The sequence below is a fragment of the Arabidopsis lyrata genome (assembly GCF_000004255.2).
Source record: "Arabidopsis lyrata subsp. lyrata unplaced genomic scaffold ARALYscaffold_1, whole genome shotgun sequence".
In the NCBI taxonomy this organism is placed as follows: domain Eukaryota; kingdom Viridiplantae; phylum Streptophyta; class Magnoliopsida; order Brassicales; family Brassicaceae; genus Arabidopsis; species Arabidopsis lyrata.
The window spans coordinates 29728180-29749831 of record NW_003302555.1 but is presented as its reverse complement, the minus strand read 5'-3'; the positions used below and the strand labels follow the sequence as shown (position 1 = coordinate 29749831).

At 43.2% G+C, this 21652-nt stretch overlaps 2 protein-coding genes across 2 annotated transcripts; both read right to left on the bottom strand.

Annotated features, from left to right (window-relative positions):
- Nucleotides 1–212: 212 nt before the first annotated feature.
- On the bottom strand, nt 213–1493 carry LOC9327938 (auxin-responsive protein SAUR71). The gene has a single exon (XM_021010353.1). It carries the CDS (start codon nt 1002–1004, stop codon nt 657–659), a length of 348 nt encoding a protein of 115 aa, XP_020866012.1. The 5' UTR covers nt 1005–1493; the 3' UTR covers nt 213–656.
- A 2978-nt stretch (nt 1494–4471) lies between these two features.
- Nucleotides 4472–6426, bottom strand: LOC9327937 (probable transcription factor At2g01370). Its single transcript, XM_002891829.2, has one exon. The coding sequence runs from the start codon at nt 6300–6302 to the stop codon at nt 5385–5387; it is 918 nt and encodes a 305-aa protein (XP_002891875.1). The 5' UTR covers nt 6303–6426; the 3' UTR covers nt 4472–5384.
- Between the last annotated feature and the right edge of the window lie 15226 nt (nt 6427–21652).

Below are 21652 nucleotides of genomic sequence, written 5' to 3'. Positions count from 1 at the left end.
AATGAGTTGTAAGATTTGTCTTGGTATTCTAGTGGTCATAAAATTCATTATATGGTTGATATATGAACCATCTTCGAATCTTTCTATTATGGTTTTAATCATGATTGATTTTGTGTATATCATAATAAAAATATCTAATTATTCGCAATCACTCACATAAAAGTAGTCTGCATTTCGGTTTCTGACCATTAATTTGTAAGAAAAAGGAAAAAAAAAAACAAAATACAAGAGCTAATAAATGGGTGACTACAAATGTGGTTGTGGAGGTGAAGTAACATGGGAAGACTAGTTAACATACATAACTCCTTACCACATAATTATCCGGAAAAAAAAAAAAAAAGTAGCTACGAGAAATAGAAAAGGAGAATAGTTAAGTTACACAATATTGATTTTGTGAAGTTATCTATTCCCCCAACTTTGGGAAGCAGCTAATGACATTGTTGGCGCTACTACTTATGGGAAACATCTTACGACGGTTTCTCCAACCCAAATTACTCATGTGTTGATCGCAACCAGAAAAATAAAAGCCTCAAATCTCGATTTTGTCACATATAAACGAATTAGATATAGAATAGGTAATTTACATAACTCTGCTTTGCCCTGTAGGTTGTAGCTAAGTAGCAAGATACTATAGGACACTAGAAACGTCTTATGTCTCAAAAGAGACCATTTAGGTCATGTGACTCGGCGAGTCCGAGACGGAGAGACTCCAAGATGCGTTCGAACACAAGTACGTGGCAAGGGATGCGAAGCACTCCTTGTTGCTCGTATCCATACTCTTGAGCCGACCGCTTCAGCAACGCTACGAAAACGGGGTGGTTGAGAAGCTCCGCATTCACCACGAACCGCTCCATCTCTTGGCCTACGTAGACAGGCACGTGTCCCTCGGGAACCCAAGATTTGTGTTTCTCCTTCTTGGTGCGGCCACGCTGGGATTCAGACCGGAGGAGGCTATACTGTGTTGAGTCCGCGACTCGCGATAGACGGCGGATTAGCTGTTTCATCGTCCAAAGACCTCTAAGGAGCAGACCAGAGTAGCGTGGTTACAAGAGGCAAGAGAGTGAGAAGGTCTTATATAGAGAGACGAGGGTAAAACTGGAAAGGAGTTGTACTTGCTAAGTAAAATAATTGTTTTATTTATGTGAATTAAAGTAGACAAGTCCGATTCAAAACGAAAATAAATCCAGTTTCGCGGTTTCGTGGAAAAGAGGTCGTAGCTCTGTGCATTTGCCGTGGACAATCGGAAGTTGTGAAAGAGATGTTGTGTGGAAAAGTATGGTATAATTCTTAAATAGATAAATCCAATACTATAGTCTGAAATGTGGTTATATATTTTTGCGGAATATAAAAGAATTAGGAAAAGAGAGGCGTAAATTGCGGGGGACGTATTTGGACTTTGGAGTATAGGAAGTAGGGACAGTACAAATGTACAATTCCGTGACTCCGAATGTCTTATTGTCAATTTGTCACTGCTTTTTTCTTTTTCTTTTTACAAAATTTTAAAAACCATGCACGATTGTTTGTTTGTTTTTTAATATATATAGATAATGCATCAATGCATGCATGGTTGTTTGTTGTGATTATTGCAAAAAACCTATAGATATATGAATTTACAGAAATAACAAATAAATCGCTACCTTGAATGAGAAAACAGTTTTCGTGAAAGTTTAACGTTAGAATGTGATAGTCAAATAAACTTATAAAACACTGAATCGGTTGAACCCAGAACAGAACCTTTATAGTCTTTGGTAAGGAAATAAATCGGATGAACTTTGGTTCGCATTATGTTGTTGGAAACAAAAAAAAAAAAAAATACAAATAGGCAAGGAGAAAGATGATGGGGAAGTTATAAGCATAGTAGAAGGAACATTCTCCCGTCTATTAGTGCATGCAGTTATAATTCAAATGATAAATAGAAGAGAATGACCAAGTGTCGTTAGCTCAACCGGTAAAGACCATAGGCGAAGCTTAGAAGTTGCCAGTTCGAGTGACGCTTGGGACGAAACTAATATTATATGCTGTGGTTTCGAGCTCCGAACTTCCTGGTATTCAAAAAAAAAAAAATAGAGGAAAATGACACTATTCTCTAAAGAATAGTTAGTGAATCACGTGAAGTTAATGAATTTTGGGGGAAATAAACGCCGTACGGTGGTCCATTCGTACATAATGACCCACCCACTGACTTTATCTTTCTTCCATTTACGTGTCATACCAATACCAACACGACTTTTCTTCTGAAATTAAATGCATATATCTCTTCTTTTCCTTATTCCCCCAAAAAATATCTCAAATGGCTTTGAAATGATGATTTTCGTTATTTGGTACTACATGGAGAACACCACTATTTACTTCAAATATAATATACAACGTTTTGAAGTGAAGTGTAGTTTGGTAAAAGTTGCATTTACATACTCAATAATTAACCAACCTGTGCTACTTGCGAGTAAATGAAGCACTACGCACCGGTGAATTAATATATAACTCTTCCCGAGTCACTCAAATAGTGTGTAGATAGCAATGAGATAAATGCGAAAGCATGGGCTGCACCAACTGTCCAGCCGTACGCTCCATGCTACGGACACTTTGCTTTCAACTTCGACTTTTATTTATGTTTCTTATTAAATACCATGCGAATATCAAATCAAGAGTATTTCTCTATTTTTAATACCATGCGAATTTTGGATACGTAAAAAAGGCAAAATAAATCATCCAAGCAATTTAACAAATGAGTTTATGTCCTCACAAATCTAAAAAAATCATTTAGGCAATCTTTTTTCATTTTTTTTTTCATTTAGACAATCTTACAAATCAATTTGATATATACTAAAACATTGTTCGTTCGAAACTAACAAATCTCCAGCACTTAACCAGACACACACACACACACGCAGGCCTCTAAATTCCATCATTGGTCACAATATTGAAATCAAACATGTTTCAATTCACCACATTGACGCTTGTTCGACCGAGCAGACTCGTGCTCTCTTCATATATAGAAAATGGGACCTTGTGCCCAATTTAAAAAAACGTTTATATCATAGATATGTTTGGATTTAGACCCTTTTTATATATATAGTTATTAAGAAACTCTAATTGTTTAAAGAAAACTGACTAAAAATAATGGACCTATACAAATGTACTGTGGACACACCCTCTAAGCCGGACTTGACTAGAACTTTAAGTTTCTTTTGAACCCCCTTGTGGAAACTTTCTCTTGTATTTATACTCAAACACAGAGACGGCCTTCAGTTTTCGTAAACTACAAGAATTTTTGTTTTGTTTTGTTTTGTTTAATTTGTTTTTTTTTTTATTATCATTGGCCATATTTTCATAAGAAAAATAAGAGAGAGGAAGCCGACAGCGGTTTAAGTTAATTGATTTGGATATATTTTTTTTCGTTCCCTTCATTTTTTATATTAATTTTATATAAAAAAATGTTTTGTTGAGAAAAGTGTAGGGAAAAAACATTGTAGACATTCTAACTTGGGTGATCTCTGAAAAGAGGCCACTTTAATTGTGCCTCAAGGGGGAAAATAAAAATTGGGCCTCAAGGCCAATGAAATATCTATTACTTCTGTAGTCAAGATTTCATTCGGACTATAACCTAGGCCTACTATAACCATAGCCAAGAGAGATTGTCAAACCAGGATTTTATAATGTAGAACTAAATATGAGAAGATTTAGTTGTTGGCAACAAATAGCTCCATGCATGCATTAACAGTTTTAAATGTAACTGACTTGAACCAACTAAGAAGACATATATATTTTTTTGATAATATTTATCAACCCTAGAAAAGGAAAATCGGAACCAGAGTTTTACACGGCAGTGACGGCCAAAATAAAGAGAAAGAATTAAAATGGAATAAAAAAGGCAAAATTTTAAGGTTAGTGATCGATTTCTACTGCAAAAATTTCAATTTATGAGTCTAGTATCATCGATTTCATATTGGAAATTTGCCAGGGAAAATTTGTATGTTTTGTTGAGTCAAATCTTTAGAAGTAAACGAGACTCCGAAAAATTGAGACTACCGGTTGCTTTGGATAGAAGAAATGTCATCACCAAGTTAAGAGAAACCTAGAAAAAAACCTACAGCTTCGACAGAGTTTTCTAACTTGATTCATTTCAAGGTAGGGGACTTTAAAGTCGTTTCGTACATAATCAATTTGATACAGAATGTATGTTGCATTACAAAGTTGTCTCGTACAGAACCTCACTACGAAGTTGTGTTGATACACAGTTTCTCATACAGTACAGATCACGGATACATGAAAATGTTCTTAAATGATATTTTATTTTAGAGATTGAACCAGTAATAAAATCGGTTAGAGATGGCTGCAACGCTTGCATTTCCGCATACATACAAACATGTACTTGAAAAACTGCTATTATGGTAACAACAGGTACATGATCTCAGAGAGTTGCTTGTTTGTCAAGTAACTAAACCCATTGATCCAATACCTCCAAGGTAATAATACTCATAACATGTGTAGATATCTCCATTGACTATATATATACGTTTATGAGTGATTCTCTTTCACAGACACAAAGAAAGAGATAGATATTAAGAACTTCAGTGAATGATTTCAAAATTTTAATCAAGTCTTCAAGTTATACAAATTATTAGTTGCGAAACAGAGCAACTGTCTCCACTAACTCTAACTCTCTGGTAAAAAAAATCAAAATTTGGACATCTTTTCTTAATTACATAATCTTCTTTGATATATGATGAAAATCATGAATTATGATCCGTTTATCAATCATGTCTTGGAGCTCCTTAGAGACGGCGTGAAACAAACAAGATTTGGCTAGTGATCATAATCTTGGAGGAAGTGAGCGCGAGTTGAAAACCAAAGCCACCGGTCGTCGTGTTGATAATGTCTCTTTATCTGCTCTTGGAGATGTCGTCGATCAACTCTGAAAGAGTCTCTCGATAAGTAAGATCTTATGAAAATCTTAGTCTTAGCTGAAGGATGTTTTCTCTTCATCACTAAAGTTTATTTCTAGATTTTTGAATTTTGAGGCCAATGCTCTAAAATATTGATATATGCTAGTTGAGCCTATGCAAAATGAGAGGTATCTATGAGAGTATTCTGACCAAATTTAGACACAATTGGATGCAATTAAACTTAATCTGCCGTTCTTCCATGGTGTTTTTAGCAACAATGTCCAAAACAAGATAAACCAAAATACCAAATAGAAAAAAAAAAACTAGAGTCATAAGGGTTGAAAAACAATAAGAGGCATTACGTCTACACCTCTTCCATGGTGTTCAACATCCAAAACAAGATAAACCAAAAAACAAATAGAAATGAAAAAAAACAGAGTCATAAGGGTGGAAAATCAAAAAGAGGCATTACTACACCTCTTCTAAATCGATACTTGTCTAATTTGCTTCAGCGATCAAAGAGTTAACCTCATGGAAAAACCTTGACTTTAGCCACAGATATTCAGATTCCTTTTCTTTGAGCAACTTGAACTTCTCTTCGAGCTTCTTCTTCATCTTCATCGATACCAAGCTCCATCTCTGTTTCACGACATGTTCAGCCACCCCAAAGCTCGCAACTGATCCTACAAGAGAAGAATTTACGAACCAATCTAATACCTTTTCTTCATTGGGTTTCAAAGACTCCTCCTTCACCTTAGTAGATTCCCAAATCAATTTGGAAAGTTGAAAACATTTCAGGTCGTGAGCCTTTGCAAAAGATTTCTCATCTGCACCCTTGTTCCTCTTTCGGAGATACTTGTCCTTTAAGCGACGGATCTTGGTAGTGAATTGACTCTGATTCGCTTGAAAGCTAATGATGTTCTTCACCGTATCAATAAAAGCAGTCATATCATCATAAGGACTCTTCCCTTTATCATTCTTGAAATCGATCATGCCTTGCAGCAAGACGATCTCATCATCTTCACTCCACTTCCTTTGAAAATAATTCTTTTTGGTAGGAGGAAAATTCTTACCAGGATCTTTTTGCTCTTCTTCCTCAGACGAAGAACCTGACTCCTTACCTTCTTCCTCAGACGAAGAGCCTGACTCATGTCCTTCTTCCTCTGTCGCCATTTCCTCGTCGTCGCCGGAAGATTCTGTCGTCGGTGGATTTTCCAACGATTGTGGACTCCTCTTCTTCGTCGGTGGATCTTCCAACAGTTGCAGACACCTCTTCACCGTCGATGGATCTTCCTCCGGTTTGAGACGCTTGTTCTCCAGTTCGGAAAGCTTGTTCTCCGGTTGTGAACGCTTCTTCTTCTTGGCCATCGAACTTTTGAGAGAGCGGGAGGCCAAAAGTTTTGTTATTCCTCTCATTTTTTTTTTGTCAAGATAAAAAGAGTTAAGAGTTGTTATAAAGATCTCCTAATTATTATGTTGTGCGACTCTTCACTTAACTAAGATGCCAAAAAACAAAAAAGAGTATATTTATAATTTAATTAAATTGAAAGAGAGTCTCGTCTCTGTTTACGAAGCGAGAACCAGAGTTGCATGAATTTCTTAAGGAGGTGATGCGATTTCTAACTATTTGTTCGACTTGTGTAGTTTAGAAGCACATAATTGCATATTCAGTTTACATATTTTTTCAAATAGACTAATCTAAGCATTGCTTGATTTATTTCTGAATATAGTTCATGCTAACATAACAATATTTACTGGAATATATATACTCTGCATCTCTACATCATGTTTAATATTTCCTGACTCCACCACTTTAGATGACACTCCACCAACTTAACTCATAACTCTTCAGTTTTTTGTGTCATTAAGCCAAATACACATATGTCTATAATAACCAATGAACAATGACATCACGAAAGCAGAAATCAAAATTAGAATAACTCTTCAGCAACATCTTTATCCCTTGTGTGTTTTCTTTTCTCTTCTCTTCGTGTTCTGGTTGATCGAGAACGGAGTCGGTAAGATTGCAACTACAATTGACTTCTCCCACGAAAATTTGCAGCCAAGACTGCCAAAACGTTTATGTGTGTAAAATAACTCAAGAAAGAGATAAAGATGAGAAACTTAAACTTTCATATTGAAATCTCATAGGCAAAACCCTAGACATAGTTTTGCTTTTATACAAGAGATAAGAACAATCTAGACTAAGAACAATCTAGACTATGATGAGTCATCAGGTGACAGCTATGACACTTGATCCGAGAGTGATGCAAATCTATTCGCCAGCTTGATTGGTTGAGGTGTGGAGACAGTACTCTTTGTCGTTGCTCTGCTTTTGGTCAAGGTTACCGTTGGAGACTTTGTTGACTGAGACAATGACTTGGGTTCTTGGTGGGCTTCTTGTTTGTGGTTTGAGCCCACATCCAATGTATGTTTAACATTCCCCTGCAAACTCGAGGTGGGAGGATAATCCACACCGAGTTTGAATCGAAGAGAGAAGAAGCTAGACTGAGGCAACGACTTTGTGAAGATGTCTGCAATCTGAAGATGTGCTGGTATATGCTTGACAATGAGAGTCCCCATAGCCACCATTTCTCTTGCATAGTGGAAGTGTGTGGCAAAATGTTTGCTCCTTGTATGTAGGACTGGATTGGCTGACAAGTACACGGCTGATAAGTTGTCACAGTAGATTTCTGGTATATTTGTTTGAGGTAGACCAATTTCCTTCATCAGAGCTACAATCCATGAAAGTTCTGCAGCTGTATCAGACACACATCTGTATTCTGCTTTAGTGGAGGACCTTGCTACTGTAGGCTGACGTTTTGCTGACCAAGAGATGATATTAGACCCAAGGAATGTACAAAATCCTCCAGTGGACCTTCTTGTTTGTTTGCAGCCTGCATGATCACTATCACAGTAGGCTCTGGGAGTATAGTCTGTCTCTGATGTGAGATACAACCCCATCTTCAAAGTCCCTTTTAGGTATCTTAGCACTCTTTTCAAAAGGTTGAAATCAGAGACTGATGGTATATGCATTTTCTGACATATGTAATTCACTGCAAACTGAATGTCAGGTCTTGTTAATGTCAGGTATTGGAGCTTACCTGCTAGACATCTGAAGTAAGTTGGATCTTGAAACACTTCATTTTGATGAGGCATTCTGTCTATTTGCACTGGCAGTGGAGTAGGCATGGGAGCACAATCCAACATCCCTGCAGTTTCCAGTAGATCCCTAGCATACTTTTCTTGATTCAGAAACAAACCCTTTGGTGTAAACTGAGCTTGAATTCCAAGAAAGTACTTGAGAGGACCCATATCTTTCATCATAAACTTCTCATTTAGCTTACTCAGCAACTTGGACACTAATCCTGAATCATTGCCAGTCAGCACCATATCATCAACGTATAGAAGCAGTAGCATGACACTTTGTTGTTGTTGGTAAACAAACAAAGATGGATCACCTGTACTGCAGACAAAGCCAAATTCAATCAAGTAAGAACTAAATTTATCAAACCATGCCCTTGGAGCCTGTTTTAACCCATAGATAGCTTTGTGAAGTAAGCAAACATGATCTGGCTTTTCAGGATCTTCAAAACCAGGTGGTTGTCTCATATAGACCTTCTCTTGTAAATCCCCGTGTAAGAATGCATTTTTCACATCCAATTGTTTGATATCCCATTTTTCAACAACTGCAGTGTGTAAGACCATTCTTACTGTTGCAGTCCTTACCACAGGGCTGTAAGTTTCCAAGAAATCAATTCCTTCTTCCTGTTCATATCCCTTTGCAACTAACCTTGCTCTGAGTTTATCCAAAGTTCCATCTGCATTAATCTTTGTCTTGAAAATCCATCGGCTTCCTAATAGATTCACATTTGCAGGTTTGGGAACTAAACTCCATGTGTTAGTAGAATGACATGTTTCAATCTCTTCTTCACAGGCTTCAGTCCATCCTGGACGTTTTAGAGCCTCTTGAACTGATTTTGGCTCTTCTGGTAGACCCTTGACAGTAATTAAGACATATCTTGGATTTGGTTTACGTATTCCTTGCTTCCCTCTGGTGATCATACTGTGCATGTTGGTTTCTTGAGAAGTCTGAGCATTGTCGTCTTGATAGTTTTCAGTCATGTCATTGTGATTCTGAGTTGAATGTAGAGGTGAGATATTGTCTCTTTCTCTAGGTTCTGGATGCACATTCACTTGCTGTGTGGAGTTATCAGGTAACATTGGAGTGAGAAGCTCTTCTTCTGTAGTCTCTTCTGACCCCTCTTCATTCTCATTCTGAACTGAGCCCAAAGACCAAGCCTGCATCAGAGGAGTTGTTGCAGGAGACACCAAATTCTGGTAAGTATCTGTATAGGGAAACCTTGTCTCATCAAAGAGAACATGTCGACTGATGTATACACGTCCTGTAGGAGGATGAAGACACCTGTACCCTTTATATTGCTCTGTATAGCCCAGAAAAACACACAATAAGGACTTAGGATCAAACTTGTTTTTACTGTAGGGTCTGAGATATGGGTAACAAGCACATCCGAAGACTCTTAGAGCTGTGTAGACTGGTCGAACTCCATTCAAGACTTCAAATGGACTCTGCATCTTCTCATGAGTGGTGGTAGGTAGTAGGTTGCTTAGAAAGTTGGTAGTGAATATAGCATCAACCCAGAGATTTTGAGGAAGGTGACTGTGAAACAACATAGACATACCAAGCTCCATTAAATGTCTATGTTTCCTCTCTGCAAGTCAATGTGTGTAAGGGCAAGACATGATGTGTTGAATGCCACAAGCAGTAAAATGATTTTGGAGTTGTCTATTAACAAACTCTCCACCTCCATCACTTTGAAAAATCTTGATTTTCTGATTAAACTGATTCTCCACCAGAGATTGAAAACTCTTAAAAACTTCAGAAACATCAGATTTCAACTTAAGTGGGTACAACCAACAGAACCTTGAGTAATTGTCAATGAATACAACATAAAATCTGAAACCCTGAACTGAAGTAACAGGTGCAGGACCCCAGACATCACTATGTATTCTCTCCAGTGGTCTGCTAGCTTGAAACTCTGATCTTGAAAAAGGAAGCTTGCACGTTTTTCCTAGTTGACATGCTTCACACATTGACTTAGTAGTCTTATTGAAAGAGATAGCACTGATAGAAGATAGATGTTGCATGACTTGATGGTGAGGATGCCCCAGTCTCTTGTGCCAAATAACATCACTTGTAATCTGTTGCCTGGATGAATAGAACGCCAAGAACTGAGGATTCTCCAACCTGTACAAGCCATTACTTTTGCTTCCCCGACTGAGAAGCTGGTTTATGACTTTGTCCTTAACACACACAGACTCATTGTCAAACTCAATTTTACACGGATAATCATCTATCAATTTTGAAACAGAGAGAAGAGATTTTGCAATTTCAGGGCAAACTAAGACATCTTTAAGAGGTAATGTACCTGTCAGACCTGGAAGAGCAATAGAGCCAATGTGTGTGATTGGTAAGAAATCTCCATTCCCCACTATGACTGAGTCATTTCCTTCATAAGGTTGGCTCACATTTAGATTTGCTGCAGTGTTGGTTATATGATGAGTAGCTGCAGAATCAGGGTACCAACCACCTCCTGGATACTGAGGAGAGTCATTGATCTTCATAGCAGCCATAGCCTGAGGGAAATCTTTTACTTCTGTCTGATAGTTCTCATCAAACCTCTTGTAGCATTTGTAAGCCGCATGACCATATTTTCCACATATTTGACAGGTAGGTCTCTGATCATTAGGTCCGTAGGTTGACTTGTCGCTACCTTGACCAAACTGCTGTGGGAAACCACGTCCCTGAGTGGAGTAAGAGTTCTTGCCACGAAAACTGCCTCGGTTCTGGCCTCTTCCACGACCTGAGTATCCTCCTCTAGCAGTGTAGAAGGCCTGATTTGGATTCGCCTCTGTTGCAGTGTAGAAAGCTTGGTGTTGATTAACTTCAGTAGGAGCTTCATACTTCTGTAGCTTATCATCAAAGTTGGTGAGTTTGTAGAGAACATCTTCAAAGCTGGGACTTGTTGGAAGGTCCATAGACTCCTCAATGACAGTGACAATAGACTCATACTCCCTACCAACACCAGACAAGACACCATAGATTTTCTCTTGTTCTGAGATAGGAGCACCTATTGAGTCTAGTTGATCACAAAGAGCTTTTATTTCTGACAAGTACTGAGCCAGAGACCTAGTTCCTTTTATTGTAGTCTGAATCTTCCTCTGAATATCGAGTTTTCTAGTGGCTGACACCCGATTAAATTTCTTAGCTAGGTAAAACCATACCTCCTGTGAAGATCTGAGACCATAGACGCTTTTGAGAGTATCTTCTCACAGAGATCCAAAAATCCACGCCATTATGAGTTGATCGGTCTGCATCCATTTGAGAAACTCTGGATTGTTGGCCTCTGTGACTTGTTCTCCATTTCTGACAACCACTGTGGGAGGAGGACGAGCCAAAGCACCGGTAACATAGCCCAGAAGCAACTGACTGTTGAGAAACTTCTCAAACTGAAGTTTCCAAGACAAGTAATTTGTATCATTTAGCTTGAGTGTGACACACTGAGAAATAGAAAGAGTAGCTTGAGTGACAGCAGAAGGTTGAGCCGCCATGGCTCTGATACCATGTAAAATAACTCAAGAAAGAGATAAAGATGAGAAACTTAAACTTTCATATTGAAATCTCATAGGCAAAACCCTAGACATAGTTTTGCTTTTATACAAGAGATAAGAACAATCTAGACTAAGAACAATCTAGACTATGATGAGTCATCAGGTGACAGCTATGACACTTGATCCGAGAGTGATGCAAATCTATTCGCCAGCTTGATTGGTTGAGGTGTGGAGACAGTACTCTTTGTCGTTGCTCTGCTTTTGGTCAAGGTTACCGTTGGAGACTTTGTTGACTGAGACAATGACTTGGGTTCTTGGTGGGCTTCTTGTTTGTGGTTTGAGCCCACATCCAATGTATGTTTAACAATGTGGAAGTCGAAACTAACACAATCGAGATTTGTCTAGGGTTTTAATTTAGGGATACGATAAATGTGAATTCTCAAAGAACAACATAAACAATTGTAACCAAAGATGGTGTTCTTGATCTTATTGATGAAAAGAGTAGTTTTGATCGTACAAGAGTTTGATCGTAAAAGAAAAGATGTTTGTGCTATGAGAGCTTTGCGTAGTGTAAATTCTAGAGCGATATTGCTTGCCTTTTGCTTGAGCCTTGAGTCTCTTTATATAGGGGTGATAAACCGCCTCTCCAACGATATTCTCGGAAGATTTCCATTTATCTTGAAGTCGGCCTAGAATATCGCGGGTTTAGGATAGTTTCCTTATTCTTCGAGGTTTCTTGGAAGATTTCCTGATTTGAGTCGATCCTTCTAGATTCTCTTTTATCATTTCCGAGTATGTCGGAAATGATATCTTGCTTAGAAATGATACTTCTGGAGGCGAATATGATTTCGCCTCGGGTGTCTATGATTTCGGCTCGGGCTGCATGGATGATGGCATGACTCCCGAGCCGAGCTGGGGAGACTCTGAAAAGATTGGGCTCGGATACTCTTCGTCGATTGAGCTCGGCTACTCTCAGAGAAGCGGCTCGGGCTACTTGTGAGGTCGGCTCGGGGTGGAAGGAAAGCTCAGCTCGGGCATGGTGACATATAGGTTCCCGAGCTGTCGTGGCAAACGTCCCCGAGCCGGTATAAGGTGACCCGAGTCATATCAATCGACATTCTCCGAGCCAGTTCAATGATTGATCCCGAGCTGTTTCGGCAGTGTTCCCCGAGCCGGTTTTGATGATTTGGCCCGAGGTATTATTTCCTAGCTCGGACTCAGTGCGGGTGGAATCTGACCCCAACAGTTAGTCCCCCAGCTCTTCATCTTGAGGAGCAAGTGATGAGCTTCACGATTGTTAGTCCGAGCAGTTTGAACATCGTTCCGAGCCAATCCCTGTATGCCGAAACTGTCCATGCTCCAAGGGTCCTTCTGATGATTCGAATTCCTTTGACGCTTCATCTCCCTCTAGCGTGTGACGGTTGAAATTCTTTCTTGAGAAGTCACGCGCGCCCGACGCGCCGAAGCGTTCTACAAATACTCGTCTCGCGATTTATTTCCTCAATTCTGCAATTTTCGAGCAAAAATCTTAAGGTTTGTTTCTTTCGCTCTGATCTTGATTTAGTTTATGCTTATTCTTTTTCCGATTTTCTTTTTCGTAGCGCCGTTGTGTTTAGATCTAGGTTGATTTTGCCGGCGCCCTGAATTCTGTTTCTCCAGTTGTTCTTTTGATTTACCCGAGCAGATTGATGTCTCTCTCTGATTCAAGTGGTTCTTCCCGAGGCGGAAATATACCAGTTTACAAACGAAAGATGGTTTGGAGCAGTTCAGGTGGATCCGAGGTTAGTGCGTCGGGTCATTCCGAGCCGAGCTGTAGTGCTGAGTCTTTATCTGGAAACCGAGGGGATCCGAGCTAGTTTGTGGCTCGGGGGGATGCAATTGCTGACACGGCTCGGGATGAAGACCTCCCTGATGACCCCAAGGAGGTTTTGAACAGAAGGAGCAGGCGTCCTCCAGCTGCAGATGAGGCGGGAGTTTCTCGCTGGCAGGATGTGCCCGAGCCGTCGGTTTTGCCCGAGGTGAAGGGTGAGATGGTTACTTATGATCCCGAGGAGGGAGCTAGGCTACTTCGGTTGGTGATTCAAGGTACCATGGCTCAAAGGAAGAAAACCCGAGCTAAAAAGGTGAAAAAACCTGATCCTCCCGGTTCCACTCTGTCGACTTCAGACTCACTTCGGGATTTAAAAGCACGTTTCAACTTTGGCGAAGGGGTGACTCTGCGATTGCCGACTTCCAATGAGAGAGCCGACGATCCTCCCGAAGGGTTCTTTACCTTGTACGAAGGATTCTTCTACTTCTGCTTCCTTTAATTCCCAATCCCGAGGCCGATCATCGAGTACTTATGGTCGTATAAGCTTGCTTTGGCCCAGATCACGACCCGAGGCCGTCGACATTTAGTTGGAATCTTAGTACGTGGATTCGAGACGTACAACAACATTGGTCTTGATCATCTGAGGAATTAGCTGGAGATTCGCCGTGTTCTGAGCTGTAAGATGGAGAGATATTATATTTCTCCACGTCCGAAGCGAAGGGTTATCGGCGGCTTCCCGAGCAAAGATGAGAAGTACACCGATCATTTCTTCTTCGTCGCCCTTGACGAAGATTGTGTCCCCGAGGGCTGCCTTGAAAAGATGATTGGAAAATGGAGAAAGATTGGTAGTTCATCCGTGATTCTTGTTTGTTTTCTGTTATAACTTGGCTTTAATTGATGTTTCGATTTTCTTTTGCAGATCGAGGCCCGAGCTTCCTGGATCGTATTCCCGAGGACCTGTTCAGCATTCGTGAGGAATTGGCTGCTCGGAAGTGTCACTGGATTAAGCATTTTTCCCAAGGAAGGGTTGAAAAGGCGTTAAGGATTCTTCACGGCGCGTCCTGTTCCACTTCCTCATCTTCTTCAGACCAAATGCTAAGTTTTTTGACGGAGATGCAAGGGGTGAAGATGTCCTTAAGGGAAAAGAAGGCCGCCGAGAAGAAGGCGCGTGAAGAGCAGGCGGCTTTCGGACCGGTGGCTCCGCCCGAGGCTATAGCAGGGACCGAGGCAACTACCGTCCCCGAGGTGATTGTTGATCCCGTAGAATCGGGTGCTGATTTAGCTGTCACCATGGCTCTGTCCGGGGTGCCAGATGGTATCCCGATTGGGGATGTTGCTAGCCAGGTTCCCGAGGCGGAAAACACATTGGTGGTTGGTTTGCCTGCTGGTGGGCAGACCAGGTCCAAGAGAAAGCATCCCCGAGGAGAACACTCCGGAGATAAGCGTAAAAGGTCGAAACAGGCTCACAGCTCCTCTCGGCCAATATACCAAGACAAGGTTGCATCTGCCAACCTTATCGCTTCCTGCGCCTGGCCGCTGCTTCCCGCTCCAGAGGGCTTGCTCGAGGCGGAGCGGTACGGTTAGGCCGCGGCCAATTTTTTGAAGGTACGCGTTCGAGTCCCTTTTTAGTATAAGGTAGCCTTTTTTCATGTTTTAACGTCTTTATCACTTTGCTTTCCAGGCCTTCTCCTCGATGAACACTATGGTTCATTCCTACGATTCTGCAGCTCGTGAGCATGCTGCGGCTCAGGAGCAATTTGAGGCTGCTCGGACTGAAGCCGAGAGGAAGATTGCCGAGGCGGTCACAGCGACACGGACTGCCGAAGCGCTGATTATTTCCGAAAAGGAGGCGAGGCGAAAAGAGGCCGAGGAGAACGTTCGTGTCCGTCAGAAGGCCGAGGCGGAAATTGAGAGGCTCAGGCGCCTGCTTGTCGAGGAGAAGGCTCTTCGCGAGACCGAGGTGGCCCGGGCGAAGAAAGCTGGTGAGCGAAAGATTGCTGGGGAATTTGTCGAGAAGGTCAAGATGACCGAGGTGAAATTGGCTGAATTTGACAAAGTCTCCGAGCGATACATATACTTCTCTCAAGCGAAAGCCAACGCCGAGCTGATCGAAGCGCTTGAATCCGGGGGAAGGATTAAAGATGAAAAGCTTGAGGTCGCCAGATGGAAAGAGGAGTATGGGGATGCCGAGGCTGAATACGCCAGGCTGGGGGCTGAGCTGCTCAGAGACTTGACCGTTCCTCCGGTGTCTCCTGTCTCTACCCATGACAGCCTCGGGAACAGTTCAGTGGAAAGTGACGCGGTTGAAGTCGGAGTTACCGATCAAGCGGGAACGTTTCTGAATCCTGCGGCAGCACATGTCGAGGAGCGAGACGAATAATTCCGAGGCGTCTCTTCTTTCTTTTGTTTCATGTTTCAAGTTTCTTTTGTAAAAACTTATGCCTGGATGGCTTTATCCACTGAATATATGTTCTTTTTAAGTGCTCGACTTGTTTTTGTTTATCTAGAGATGTTTCCGAACCAAATTCGGTACCAGTGTTGAGTAACTGGGTTTTCGTAAATCTGGGTTATTCATGGAGAAGTTAATCTCTCCGAATCGTTCTAACTTCTGGGCCGAGGAAACGAATTACGCACCAGTGTCAAGGTAACTGGATTTTTGCAAGCGTGTGACGTTAAGAGGTTAATTCTTCCGAACCGTTTCAACTTCTGAGCTGAAAGTGAAAATGGATCGTTCACCAGTGTTAGGATAACTGGGTTTTGGTTACGTGGGACTAATCTTTATCGGTTGCGACCCGAGCTGATATAGTCGATGCCAGTGCTTAGAAGCGAACCGGGGTACCAGTGTTGAAGTTAACTGGGTTCTCTGAAGACAAATTTCTTTGGTAAGATATCTCCGACCGAATTGTCTTGAATGCTTATATAGCGCGCTGTAACCGAAACGGTGAAATGAGCTCTCTGTTCGTGGACGTGGCCATCGTCCGAACGAACCGTTGGCTTTGTGGATCGATAAAGAGACCGTAAAGGTTCCCGAGATGAATTTTGGGATAGATGTCGAGGTGGATAAAAATAAATATCCGAAGGGTAAAAACTTATAAAATTTGAAAAATTTAGTGGGAGTATATGTATACGGACCCACTCCCCCCTTTTTTAATTAGGGGGGTAGCTAAACTCGTCCGAGGACGAGCTGCCTACGTACCCTTTTCAGGGATCAAGCCACCCCGTAGTTCGAGTACATGCGTACCTTAGATTTTTAGCGGTAATATTTCCTTAGATGCATTGTGTTCCAGGATCTAGGTACCGCCTTGCCATTCATGTTGATGAGTTCGTAGACACCGGGACGGATTACCTTTGCGATCGTGTAAGGTCCCTCCCAATTCGCGCCGAGCTTACCTGCGTTCTGCTCGGCGGTATTCTGGAAAACTTTGCGCAGTACGAGATCTCCTTCGTGGAAACGGCGATGCTTAACGTGAGAATTGTAGTACCGAGCTGTTGCATTATGATAGTTCTGCATACGGATCAAAGCCGAATCTCTTCTTTCGTCAATTAAGTCCAGCTCGTCCAGCATTATCTGAGTGTTGGAATTTTCCTGCTCGGGGAGAAAACGTCTTCTTAGTCCTGGGATCTCGGCTTCGGTGGGAATCACACACTCCATGCCGTAGATAAGAGCGAAAGGCGTTTCTCCCGTGGCCCGCCGCGGCGTGGTTCTATGCGACCATAATACTCCTTCCAATTCGTCGGCCCAGCGGCCTTTCTTCGCGTCGAGGCGCTTTTTTATTCCGTCGAGAATCATCTTATTTGCCGCTTCGGCTTGACCGTTTCCCTGAGGGTACCGAGGCGTAGACTTGCTGAGGCGAATTCCCCATTTCTCGCAGAATTCTTCGAACCGAGCCGAAATAAACTGTGATCTGTTATCTGTAACGATCTCGTAAGGTATCCCGTGGCGGCATATGATGATCTTCCAGACGAAGCTCTCGACCTGCGCGTCTTTGATGCTGGCGTAGGAGTCCGCTTTGATCCATTTGGAGAAGTAGTCTGTCAGTACAAGGACGAGTTTCTTCTGCTTGGAGTTGTGTAGAGGTCCAATGATGTCTATGGAAAATCGCATGAACGGATAAGGCGAAGTGATGGAAGAGAGGAGCTCGGCGGGTTGATGAATGGTTGGTGCGTGCCTCTGGCATTTGTCACACCGTTGAGAAAACTTCTCGCAGTCTTTGACCATTGTCGGCCAAAAATATCCATGGCGTTTGATCTTTATAGCTAGGGCTCTCCCCCCAGAATGGTTTCCGCAAGATCCACCGTGTACTTCTTCCATGACTCTCCGAGCTTCATTTCCTTCGACACAGATAAGGAGGGGACCGGAAAATTGCCATTTAAGGAGTTCTCCGTCGATCAGAGTATACCGAGCCGCTTTTGCCTTAAGCTTCCGAGCTGCCCATTTTTCAATAGGAACTTCTCCATCGGCAATGTAGCTTCGGATGGCTTCGATCCATTTGGCGTCGCTTCCGTATTTGGGCTCGGTTGCATCTATAGTTTGCTGGTTTAGCAGTTCGATGTCCATTTCTTCCGGTTCTTCTGTCTCCCGAGCTGTTAGAACTTGATCCTTGCTATTATCTTCGATGCTCGGCTTTTCGATGAACTCGACCGGTATGATTCTCTTCAGATTTAGGTCGGAGGTTGAAGCTAGAGCCGCTAAGGCATCGGCCGATGTGTTTTCACCTCGTGGGATTCTGGTTAACTCGAACTCTCCGAACTGTTTCGCCAAGTCTTGCGTGAGAGCAAGATACGCTTCCATTCGTTCGTCGCGAGCCGCGTATTCTCCATTGAATTGATTAGCCACGAGCTGGGAGTCGCAAAAGGCTCGCAGCTTATTGATCTTAAGTCCCCGAGCCAGCTTAAGTCCTGCTATCAGTGCTTCATACTCAGCTACGTTGTTAGTCGCGTCGAAATTTAGCCGAAAGGATTGTTCAAGGATTTCTCCCTTTGGTGATGCTAGGCGGATTCCGACGCCAGAACCTTGTTTTGAGGATGAACCGTTGACGTGGAGGATCCAAACAGCGTTGGGTGACTTTTCTCGGGCGTTCTCTGTTGGCAGCTCGATGATAAAATTAGCGTTGGGTGACTTGAGATTTCGCGCATGTTTTGTTCCTGTATTCGATGTCATACTCGCTGAGTTCTACTGCCCACTTGGCCAGGCGTCCCGATTGGCTCGGACTGTGCAGGATGGTTCGGAGTGATACGGGCGCCATGATGACAATTGAGTGAGACTGGAAATATGGCCGTAGTTTCCGAGCTGACATTACTACGGCGAGGGCGAGCTTTTCCGTTTGCGGGTAGCGTGTTTCTGCGTCGGTGAAAGTTTGCGAGACATAAAATATCGGCTTCTGCTCTCCTCTGTCTTCCCTGACTATGACTCCACTTATCGCCGTATCAGAGACTGCGATGTACAGAAATAATGGCTCGCCCGGGACTGGTTTGGCCAACACCGGTGGATTAGCCAAATACTTCTTCAGTTCCTGGAAAGCTTCTTCGCAGCGATCGGTCCATTCAAATTTCTTGTTCCCGCGCAGAGTATTGTAGAAAGCCAGGCATTTGTCAGTGGACCGCGAGATGAATCGGTTCAAGGCTGCGACTCTCCCGGTGAGACGTTGGACTTCGCGCTAGTTCTGTGGTGAGGGCATATTCAGTAGAGCATCGATTTTCTTCGGGTTTGCCTCGATGCCTCGGTGAGTTACGAGATATCCCAAGAATTCTCCCGACTTTACCGCGAAACGACATTTTGCCGGGTTGAGCTTCATGTTGTGCTTGTTGAGCTGGCGAAAACAGTCGCATAGATGGGTTATGTGATCGCTTTCTTTAAGGGATTTGACTAACATGTCGTCAATATAAACTTCCATCGTCTTCCCGAGCTGCTCGGAGAACATCCTGTTGACGAGCCGTTGATACGTTTCGCCAGCATTCTTGAGTCCGAAGGGCATGACTTTGTAACAGTAGATACCTCGGTCTGTGATGAATGCTGTCTTCTCGCGATCGTCGGGGTGCATGAGAATCTGATTGTATCCTGCGAAAGCATCCATGAATGATAGCAACTTATTTCCCGCGGTTGCTTCCACTAAGCGATCGATATGTGGGAGTGGAAAACTGTCTTTAGGGCAAGCTTTGTTCAGATCGGTGAAATCGACGCAGACTCTCCACTTGCCGTTCTTCTTTTTAACCACGACAGGATTTGCTAAACAGTCCGGATATCTTGCTTCGGAGATCGAGCCGATCTTCAGGAGCTTTTCTACTTCGGCGTTCACGGTATCTGCGCGATCCCGACCCAATTTTCTTCGCTTCTGCTTGATGGGCTTGAAAGATGGGTCAACATTCAGCTCGTGGCAGATTACGTCGATGCTTACCCCAGGTAGATCTTCAGCTGACCAGGCGAAGGTGTTGATGTTCTCTTTGAGGAATGAGATGAGCTCGGTCTTGATTCCCTCGGTTAAGTCGCTGCCAATTTCCACGCATCGTTCGGGCCGTTCGTCGTCGAGGCTAATGGAGATTATAGGATCCGAGGTAGGCTTCTTCTCCTCGCGCGCCTCCTCGATCGGTAATTACTATAACTGTTTAGATATAGCCTTCTCTTCACTCCGGCCAAGTTTTGATTTCTTGTGATTGGTTTCAGCCTTCGCTTCAGTGACAGGGTTTCGGAGTTTGTGTGCTGCCATGAAACACATCCGAGAATTTTTCTGACTGCCCCAGATCGTTTTCACGCCATTGGGGGTCGGGAATTTGACACATATATGATATGTTGATGCGACAGCTCGCATTAGATTTAACCACGGAGTTCCCATTATGACGTTCATCGGTGACTGAGAAGTTGACTATCTTTGTTACCTCGCCGGCTCGGACTGGTAGTTGGATGGTTCCAAGCGTCATCAAAGTTTCCCCTGAAAATCCGAGGACAGGCCTCGAGGTCGGAATCACCTGTGACATGTCGATGTTCATTTGTCGGAGCGTTTCGCGAAAGATTACGTCAATGGTGCTGCCGGTGTCAATTAATACTCGGTAAATATCATGGTCACCTATCGCTAATGTGACGACGATTGGATCGTTATGAGGCATGTCGAGCCCGTTTGTCTCGCTTTCTTCGAATGTGATCACGTCGTTAGGTCGATCGAGCGTCTTCTCCAGTTGCTAGGCGTCTCGGCTCGGTGTTGATAAGCTTTGATTGCCGCTACGGTGTCAGGACAGTATGGCGATCCACCCATTATGGTAAGAACCTTTTGCCGCGTACCATCTCGGTCTTTGTCTTCCGACCCCCGGGTTCTTTTCTGAGACTCCTGGTTCCTTGGTTCGGGGTCTCTTCCCGGGTTGGTCTGCTCGGGCTCTGGCTCTGGCTCAAGATCCTCAAGAGTGACGTTCGTCCCGAGCTCTCCAGCTAGGAATTTGGTTGCTAACTTAGCTCCGAGGCTTCGGCATCTCGAGGTATGGTGGCCGAAAATTTTGTGGTGTTCGCAATATTCTTGATCATTGCTCGGTGCCTAATCCCTTGTCCAGGTGAAGGACTCTCTTCCTCGCCCACGGCCTCGGCCTCTACCGCGGCCACGACCTCGGGGCGTGTCAATCTTGTAGTTATGGTATCCTGAGAAATTGCGCCCTTCGTGATGCGTATACATACCGCTCTCACGTGTCTTCTTCTGGACTGGAGGTGTCGCTTAGGCTTTCTCGGTTTTCTCGGCTCGGGGCGCCTGTTTCGTCGGTTCATGCCTCTTTGCTAGCAGCGCCATCTCTTCTTCGTGGGCGACGAAATCCGAGGCTCGATGCAGCGCGTCGCGAATTGTTGTTGGTTTAGACAGGTTCAACTCTTTCCTGAATTCTGACTTGTACCAGAGAGCTTTCTTTAAAGCCGAAAGAGCGGCTACATCTGTAATTCTTTCGACCTTGGCTAGCGTCGATTTGAAGGTTGTGAGGAAATCTCTTAACGGCTCGGTGGGCTGTTGAGACAGGGACCACAGATCCGCGTCGGAGGTTCCGGGGTCGATGAGCACGGAGTATTGCTTGAGGAACAGTGTCGACAGCTCGTCGAAACTGTCAATCGAGTTTCGTTCCAATCTTGAAAACCACTCTAATGCGGGTCCTTTGAGGTGTTCCACGAACAGTAAGCATAGACCTGCATCCTTTTCCCCGGGCTTGAACCTGGCTCGGGCCACAGATATCACGAACGATTTAATGTGGCACTTCGGGTCGGTTGATCCGTTGTAAGAGTCGATTTTGAACTTTCCCAGATTGGACATCGTCGTTTCGGAAATTCTTTTGGTGAAAGGCGTATTCCGAGATTCTTCCA